At 39.1% G+C, this 10,161-nt stretch overlaps 1 protein-coding gene across 1 annotated transcript in view; it reads right to left on the reverse strand.

Annotated features, from left to right (window-relative positions):
• LOC127656604 (polypeptide N-acetylgalactosaminyltransferase 16-like) overlaps positions 1-10,161 on the reverse strand; it is a 39,588-nt gene that overhangs the window by 24,648 nt on the left and 4,779 nt on the right. The window contains exons 2-4 of the mRNA XM_052145005.1: positions 5,916-6,097; positions 3,361-3,459; positions 1,432-1,499 (exon numbers count right to left, since the gene is read on the reverse strand). Of these exons, the coding sequence (XP_052000965.1) occupies positions 1,432-1,499; positions 3,361-3,459; positions 5,916-6,097 (349 nt within the window). The remainder of the gene's footprint in view (positions 1-1,431; positions 1,500-3,360; positions 3,460-5,915; positions 6,098-10,161) is intronic.

Genomic DNA, 10,161 nt, shown 5'->3' on the forward strand with positions numbered 1-10,161 from the left:
AGTCCATTGGCATGATCAATGGCGTTCATTTTTTGAATTAATGTGTTTAATCGACAGCCCTAACAATTTGATATATTAGAATATACAGTATATATATATATATATATATATATATATATATATATATAGGGCTCTCAATTTAATGCGTTAATTTGGTGCTATTTATTATATAACAGATAACGCATTAAAACAATTTCCACAATTAATCATGCCCCCGGACTGTATTGGCAACTATACATTAACTATACATTAGCGATATCCCTGTATCGGAGCAATTCAAGCATGGAGTACCACCTGTTTTCTCCAGGGGGCAGTAAGAGAAACTCGCTGTAAAGGCAACATGCAGCAATACAGACAGAGAACAAACCACACTTACTGAGACAGACAACACAAGATGAGAACACGTTCTTGCATACAGCTTAATGGAGCGCAGACGTGTTCTTCTAAGTTTCAAACTTTGTATAACTTGACACAGCGTCCAAAAACTGTATGTTTGTGATGATTATCTGCATGTGTCCAAATACTGTGATCTGTCACATGGTCGTGCTGATGAAAGCACAGATCAGCAGGCTTGACTAAGACTAGTGTTTACAGGATTAAAAGGAGAAGTGAAAATCCTGATTTACCCTCCTTAAGACCAAAGCGTGTTTCTCTGCAGGTTCACATGCACGACTGCACGCATATTCTCTGAGCTACTAAAGGCAAAACGTGGACAGAATGGAAGCTGTGAGGAAACTGCAGATACAGCATGCAGTCTGGCAGCGGTTCAAACTGGTGCTGTGAACCCGTCAGGACAGGTGCAGGTTGGCATCTCTCCAGCTAATAACAGACATAGAGTCATTCACAAATACACATAGCCTGTTCAGGGGGGCTCTACAAACATTTGATGTGTTTCAATCTAGCTACTTTTTATGCTAGGCTAATTGTATGTAAAATAATAGCTTATCTAACATTTCTAATAGTTCTCACGATAAAAAAACCCACCGGATTTGTGCCTCTAATGCTTTAAAACACCAAAGTGTACCGTATTCATGGAAACTTGAGTGTGTATTTTGTGAGGTGAAGGTGGTCACAATGCCAAGGAGAACACACAGCACTGCCTGATCCAACACACACTCAACATATGCTCTCTGTAAAGGGAAAGTCACAAATTTTATGCTTCACTTAAACATTAATCACAGCCGAGCTGCGATTCCATTTGTGCTGTTTGTTTTGCTCACCATGACAACAGCAGGCCGGGTTGAGTCTCGGATCGTTTGCGCACGAAAACTGAACAAGATTCATAAAGAATGCTAGAGCTCATCTGTGTGTTGTGAAAGGTCAAATACGAGCATGTACAAAAATGTCACTGCTTTCATACAGTTCTGTGTGTGAATACAAGAGTGTGTATGTGTGTGCTTTTGTGCTGCAGTAAAAAATGAATCTACTTACGGTCAGAGCTAAAGTCATCCACGAGAATAATCTCTTGAATCAAGTGAGGTGGGCTTTTTGTTAGTACACTGAAAAAAAAAAAAGTACAAATATTTAAATTAAAAACAGCTTTATAATGTAAAGTTACATTTATACAGTGATTTAGTGTATTCCTATGCAGTAATGCCAACCCTTGCCAAGTACACTGAAAATGTTCTTTGGTTGGCTTTACTGAATTCAGTTGTGGACATCGGTTTCACACATTGAAAATGAGTTTCCTTCATATAAAATGTAAATGTAGGGTTTACTCAAATATTTTGTGTTGAATAAACCCAAAGGAACTGAGTTAACCTCACATAAATTTGATTTGTCCAAAGAACTCAATGGACTTTGCAGCTTGCTACGAGCTAGTAACAGTACATAATACCATATTTAGGTTTACTTTAACAAAGATGGTGCTGCTGAGGGTTTACGCTGATGATCCTTCAGTCTTTGCCTCATGTCAAAATCAATTCACATTGTTAATTTAATCATGGTAAACCACCTATCTAACCATTAGCTCCACTCTTCTCCACAATGGTAACCTAATAATTAAGCAGAATTACACGTTTAACGCTGAAATGCATGTATCGTAAAAAGTGCAGAGTGTCATAGCTGTCTGAATGTGTTCTGCCAGTTCCAATTTTCCTCCGCTGGTGTCCGAAAAACGAACATTTACAGTGACAGAAAAAAACACCTCATGAGCATTTTCACGTAGTAAAGGACTAACACCATCAACTCTTGGTGAAAAATACTTTCTGTACTCCAACATGTAATCCATTTGGATCGTTTCTTCTCATTAGCTTCAATACAAACAGGAAGTTAGATGACAAAATTCGGAAGAACGGAACGCTGAAAAGGGGCAGGTTGAATAAGGTGAAAATAAAGAGGAAAATATTTCTGATAGCAGTATTCAATAATATCACATAATAACCATAGAAATGTAAGTGCATCATTGCACCATTAGCTGTGTAATTCCTAGCCAATCACGTGTAAGCCATTACTTTATAAGTCTATCAAATTGCTGTTTCAGAGCGCTAACACGCCAACCTCCACCACCCCGCCACCATCAGTTGAGTCCCGTGCCGCACGGTGGTAGGCTCCTCGCCATTGCCTCCTATCCCCGACAGGATATGACGTTCCGAGTACAACTTTTTCGGACCGCCAGACAGGGCCAACGCCAAAGAGAGACATTACTTTTCTGTTTTATATTCATCAAATAAATGTCATCTTAAACGTCACTCAAGTCTGCGAGTCTTGATAGAAACTTGGTTCATTTTCATTTTAAGGTTAAATAAATAATTATATTTTCGTGAGGGCACAAAGCACAGCACTACGACCATCAACGTCTTAGAATCAGTGCTCTCATGAAAAATGGATAAGTTCAATTTTAGTGCCAGTGGGAGTGTTTGCACTACTGTGGGTGTAGGCGCACAAACTGTTGGTTTTGTATGTAAATGAAGTGCAGCAAAGCCAAATTTGCTATTTTCCTAAGAATTTGGTCATTGCGCTAAGAAGTTTTAATACCACCTCTTAACTCAACGCAAATTCCAAATTCAGTTACTGCATTTGCAGTTTGGAGATTTCACCAACAGGTGGTAAATTTTTATATATATATATATATATATATAAGTAACCTTAAATCAACAGCCCTAATTTTGTTTTGAAAATAATGCAATATACAGCTTCATTTCCATTAAGAAATACGAATGGCTGTTTCATTTTTTCACTACACGTGCTATTTGGCAGAAGTGGCAAAGAGTTCATTTTGGACATATATGGATATTTGTCTATTAATACTGAACTTTCTCTTCATGTATGTGAGTTCTGCTGTAAAACTGAATGTCAGTGAGCCCAGTACAGCTCAAGACAATGGCATGTAGACTGTAAAATGCATTGTAGGTGGGTTACCTTTTAATAGTGCGCAGCAGGGTGGACCGCGCCTCATTGTGAAAAGTGATGATGATGTTGGTGGGTGGCAGGTCAGGGTCAAAGGTCATGGAGGCACATCTGTGAATGCAGCACACACACAAATAGAAAATCAGGAGGTTTCATTGCCAAGGTTGTATATGCTAAGGCATAGAAATGTTTAACACACCAAATACACATAAATTCTCATGTTATTTTGGCAACCCATGAGCAGGCACAGACAAAATCTGCAGAATCTTTTTTTGCAATGATTGCAATTTTGAAGGGAAATCTGCAGTATTCTGTGGAATGTATTCACTATAAACATGGTAAAATATCTTAAAAAGAGATAAGAGCACTACACTCTTATTGGTAGCTGAAAGCTACATTGATCAAACTAGTCCAAATTTTTAAGAAACAACCATGCAACTGGTGGGGGATGTGTTGAACTTTGTGGATGACATTTGCACCAATTCTGTTCAAAATTCTGTGGAATTCTCCTTAAACGGACTCTGTGTGGGCTTATTTAATGCAGTTCAGAATTAAAAATGCTGTTAAAATACATTAAAATGATAAAAATGACTAAAGCAAAACTATTTTTTTTTTTATTTGTTCAGGTCAAATAGAGTAACCCTAAGAAAACTGGTCCCACTTTATATTAGGTGTCTTCAACTAAATGTACTATCATTAAAATACAAACAATACAATGTTTTTATTGAGGAACTACATATTGCATATTACAATCTGCAAAATCCTCACAACATTCACATTTGCTGCTACTGATGCTGAGGTACGGGTAGGTTTAGGAGTAGTGTTAGGGGTTAGGGTAAGTGTTGGGGTAGGGTTAGGGGTAAGGATAAAGGGGTCATGTCATGAGGAATATCATTTTCCTTAATAGTTTGAAATATTGAAAACTTAATCCCTAGTGAAATAAAAGCATTTATTGAAACTAAGGTGAAAATGAGGGTTTACAACAAACTAAAAATGCCTCATTCTCTACTTCCGCACCTACCCTAGCTAATCCCGAACACCAAAGGGGACCAATCTGGACAATTTTTTATTATTTTAATATTCAAACATGCACAGACAGACGTCTTTGACCGCTTGATACATATCTCAGACGCAATGTCAAGTTACAACTCTGATGAGGAGAATCTATTCTGTGTCATTCAGCTCCTGTCTCCTGCTTTTTTGAGCACAAACGCATCATGGATGTGTTCTTTCACCCATCTGCGCTATTTTTATTTGTTGGTGTATGAAAACATGCACTGGATGGACGTCTTTGACTGTTTAGATGCATTTCCAGTGATGTGCATTTCAGTGCAGGATGATAGTGAAAACTGGATGTGGATGTGTCTTCAGCATATTTCAGTGTTTTATCGGCTCATATCAATGTGGATTGCGTGTGAACAGTCATAAAATTATTCAAGCATTGCAAAGGGACTGTTATTGAAGGATGAGGCAGTTAAAAACACTTGGACCTGATAAAAAATGCTAGTAAATTGTTTCATTCATGAATATGTCAAATGCCTTGACTGTTTGATTGTTTATGATGCTGATATCCTGTTTACACTATGTGCCTCTGTTGACGCGATGCAACGCCTCGAGGCTGTCAACGCCGGGCACGTTGACACAAATTTTCTAAACCATTTATTTGTGTTGGTGGCAGTAGTAGAACCAGGGCATGCAGCTCAAAATGGAACGGGACAACTATTTACTGTCAGCGCAACACAATTTGCCGTAATGGACACTTCCATGTTAGACAGCATCATTGATTATAATGGGTTCTATTGCTTTTGACGTGACGTGACTTGCGTCCAGTGTAGACAGGCTGTGAGTGTTAACATTTTGCTTGAGATGAACAGTTGAATATATTCGGATGCAATGTGTTGGATGTGCTTTATGTGTAACCCCTGAAATTTAGTTTTATAATGTTGTGGACCTTCATCATTCACTTCAGATTGAGTTCCAAAAATGGCTGAATTTGAGGGGCTGCACGATGTTAGCCAATCAGAACAGTGGGAATTTACATTGAACTTTTAAGTCATATAGGACAAAATTATTCATGTTTTAATGCAAAACATTTTTACTAAGGGTGCTTTCACACTTGGTTCGATTGCTTGGACCAAATTAGAGTTCTTTTCCTACCCCTCCTGCTGCCCCTGCTGGTATATTATTTGGGTCCGAACCACGATCTGATTATGTCATCAACGCGAGTACAAGTGGCAGCTGTTTACCACTGTAACTAGGTAACATCTCAGGAAGACGTCAATGTGTTATGTGAAATTTTTGACGTTGTGGGAACAATTTGTTAATCCCCATGAGGACAAAAGCTTATAAATCATACTAAATTATGTTTTTTGAAAATGTAAAAATGCAGAAAGTTTTCTGTGAGGGTTAGGTTTAGGGGTAGGGTTAGGTTTAGGGGATAGAATATAAAGTTTGCACAGTATAAAAACCATTATGTCTATGGAAAGTCCCCATAAAACATAGAAACCCAACATGTGTGTGTGTGTGTGTGTGTGTGTGTGTGTGTGTGTGTGTGTGTGGTAAGTTACCTATAGTGTCGTGTATCTCTGATGGCACGTTCACTCCCCAGTCTGTCGCTCTCCTGCAGGTTGAAGGCATGTTCTCTGTAAGGATCCTCACCAGCTTTTAGCTGTTTACTGGATAGAAATGCTTTCTCATCAAACAAACCCATGAGCTGAGTTTGATGCTCCGACTTCGGTGCAGGAGTCACCTAACACACAGACACACAGAAAAAAACCCCACACACACAGTTTTACACATGCGGTATTTCCTTCTATTGCTGCTAAACAGAAAATGTTTTAGTCTCTCAGTCTGTCAAAGGCTTAATTTGCAGTGCCCAGGGGTCAAAGTATGAACAATATTAATAGTGATGCTTAAAAATATGGTTAATTTATTAATTATGCAAATTTTTAAGCATCACTATTAATATTGTTCATACTTTGACCCCTGGGCCAAACCTTAGGTGTACTTACAGTACTCGTCCCAACTGTAAGTGCTACAGACATGAATGATGAGTTAAATCATGCAGCTTGTTGAAGAGAGGTGTGCTGACTTAAATAAAATTGCCTCACATGCACGTTCTTACACCAATTATGCTTAATAAGCCGTCAAAGTGTGTGGTCATGTGAACGCATTAAACTGTTAGTTTTTTTATTGGTGTATGGACACAAACTGCTTAAGAATAAACCGACTGTGATGAGGAGGAGAGCGTGGCCGGGCCGTGATGGAGCACGGCTGGTGCTGAATCAGCTGATCGGTGGGAGAGCAAGATAAGGGGCAGCTGGAGACGCCGGTTCGAGAGAGAGATGCACGTGGATGCATTGTATGTGAGTGTGTGTCCTTATGTTTTCCGTTGTTTCGTTTTTTGGGGGATTTTCTCCCCTTTTTCTCTCAATTTGGAATGTCCAATTCCCAATTTAATCTAAGTCCTTCGGGTGGTGGAGGATGAATCCGCGCATCTTATCGTTTAATGAACCATGTAATGTCACATTGCAAAACTGTCACCACAGTCCTGGAATTTTCATGAGATCAGGCTGGGAGACAGAGTCACCACAGGGGTAGCATTCATTTGGTATCAAGAGGCTTAGCTTACAGTGAGTGACCTTACGCTCCATTTCTGAAGTGAAAATCCCTCCACCTACATTCCACAAACACTTTCAGATACAGCAGAGATGCACTCAAGAGCCCAAAGACCTGCTTTACCAAATATCTGCACAAGAAAGTGCTGTGTGACTTTGCTGAGGATGTATAACAGCACATGCTGTCTTCATCTTCTCAGCTCTGAAAACAAAGTGAAACTGCAACACCTTGCAAATTTCTCTGATATGAAGTTGCAAGTTGTTAAAAATGCATCCTCCACCTCATTTTTAAATCCATCAGCAGCCCTGAACACAGTTAATGAGATACATGTGCCGCTGGCTACGACAGGTCACCTCTGCAGCATAAGGTAACAGATGCAGTCATGTCACTAGAGCTTACACAACGATAACTTTCACTTGAAGTAACAGGACCGAAATTTGCCTCGGGTGAGAGGGTGACATTCCAAAAGGCTTTTAAGCAAAAACTTGATGGAGAACTTCACTAACAAAAAAACACCATGCTATTACCATGTTTTGGGACATATACCATGGCAAGTATTCTTTGAAGCTCTTTGGTATTTCAATGTAAATTCCATGGTATGAATATACTAATTGTGAGTTATTTACATGATATGCAGATTATGTAATCAAATGAATTGCAATTAAAGGCTTCCAAATAAAAAGAATTCAATTTTATAATTATGAAATAATTATAAATAATTATATTTAAATATTTAGAAATATAATATATATAATAAATATAATAATTCAGATAATTAAAATACGTTACATTATTGTGCAGATGAGTAAAGCACTGATTAGACAATACAAAAGTGGCTTTAAAAGGCAATATATAGTTCATTTATTCCCATATCATTGAGCATAAGACTATCTTTGGCCTACGGTCCACAGCAACCCATTTTGCAATTGAATTCAACAATCTGTCCGAAGTAGACTTATTATAAGGCCTTTCTAAGGATGCGTCTATGAGTGTCTCGCTTTGGTTGTGTCAGATCATAAACTGTTTTTAGGATGTTGTCTGTAGTTAAACGTGGTTTGAAACTTAGAAAAACAACTTGAGACACCTGCAGTGGAGTTCAGCGGTGTTTGAACGCAAGAACGCGTCCTCATCTTGTGCTGTCTGCTGTCGGTAGGTGTGGTTTGTTGCCTGTATAACTGCCCCCTGCTGAATGGGACTCGCAAAAACATGAAGGTGGTTCTTCAAGCTATTGTGTCTGGTCCGAACCGACAGAAGGTCTACTGTGGCACAAGTCACAGAAAAGTTTAATGATGCTTACGGGAGGAATGTGTCATAACACAGTGCATCGCACCCTGCTGCAGATGGAACTGTGTAGCCGCAGACTGGTCAGAGTGCCCATGAAACCCCTGTCCACTGTCGAAAGCCACTACAATGGCCTTGTGAACGTCAGAACTGGACCTTGGAGCAGTGGAAGAAGGTTGCCTGGTCCGATGAGTCCCATTTTCTTTTACATCACGTGGACTGACGTGTACGTGTGCGCAATTTACCTGGGGAAGTGATGGCACCAGGATGCACTGTGGAAAAACGACAAGCTGGTGAAGGGAGTGATGCTCTGGGCAATGTTCTTCTGGGAAACCCTGGGTCCGGCCATTCATGTGGGTGTCATTTTGCCAACTACCTAAACATCGTTGCAGACCAGGTACACCAATTCATGGCAATGGTATTCCCTGATGGCAGTGGCCTCTTTCAGCAAGATAATATGCCCTGCCACACTGCACAGATTGTTCCTGAATGATTTTATAAACATGATGAAGAGTTCAAGGTGTTGCACTGGCCTCCAAAGTCCCCAGAACTCAATCCGATTGAGCATCTCTGGGATGTGCTCGACCCACAAGTCTGATCCACAGTGGCTCCACTTCACAACTTCCAGGAATTGAAGGATCTGCTGCTAATTTCTTGGGGCCAGATACCACAGGGCAACTTCAGGTGTCTTGTAGAGTCCATGCCTCTGCGGGTCGGCGCTGTTTTGGCGGCACAGAGAGGACCAACAGCATATTAGGCAGGTGGTCATAATGTTTTGGCTCATCTGTGTGTATTATTTCAGCAGCTCAGGTTTTCACAACAAGGACAGCTGTATTTTGTATGTCTTTTTATATGTTTGACACCTGTTTGAATTTATGTTTGATTCAAGTCGGGTCTGTTACAGTTATTTTTGTTGATTAACATAAATTAATATGACAAGTATTGAACAAATGAACAAAAGTCTGGGGGGTGTACTTGCTTGTTTTGATTATTGAGGGGGTAACCTCCTCCCCATCCACCCCAGAATCTTTTCCCCTTCTGGAATGGACTCTTGGAATAAATTCCATCGATTTCTAAACCAAGAATCATAATTGGAGTCGATTACATTTTTTTGCAATTGAACAGCCCTAATAAATACTGCAAAATGTTTAAATGTTGCATTTTATTTTATTAAACTATTATTTTTTTAATCTAACCACTGTTTATTTACAGGTATAAACAAAAACACCAGACCAATGAGAAACAAGCATGTAACAAACATATGACATACTGTAACAATACAACAATCTATTTTACTTCAGTGGAGTCAGTAAGAGTACTGAAATCTGACATCTGGTTTGTGTTGTGTGTGTCCAAGCTTTTTGACCTTTTTCTTGTATATAGACACGCCTAAATACAATAAAATCCAGCTGGCCATTAGCAAAACTGCACTAAGATCATCAATGCTGTGTGTGCTGATCTAACATGCAAATAATGCATGTTAGATCAGAAAATACGTCTCACTGTGACATACTAAAGTTCTGCTTTACATAAAGGACACATCGAACACATCGAGAATAAACACTATGGTATTTTATGCATTAAAAATGCATCTGTTAAAAAGAAAAACATTCAGCATAAGGAGACGTTTGCATTGATATTTTAGTATTTATTACCCTCATGAAAAGATATCAGCTGAGACTTATGTTACAAAGAGGCCACAGTAAAAAGGGAGGATCTGCTATTGGCTCAAGTGTCCAACCGATTTATCGATCGACTGTTATTTTCGGCCGATATTAGCCTTTCACAAATATATCGTATCTGCATATATGTTTACCGATATACGCAGATATGAAAACTTTTCTTCAGAACATATAATGCAGAAAACAATGCTTTAGAACTGGTATCATAAGGTAGTTTGTCCAGCTGAGCACA

The sequence above is a fragment of the Xyrauchen texanus genome, chromosome 16 (genome assembly GCF_025860055.1).
Source record: "Xyrauchen texanus isolate HMW12.3.18 chromosome 16, RBS_HiC_50CHRs, whole genome shotgun sequence".
NCBI classification, from domain to species: domain Eukaryota; kingdom Metazoa; phylum Chordata; class Actinopteri; order Cypriniformes; family Catostomidae; genus Xyrauchen; species Xyrauchen texanus.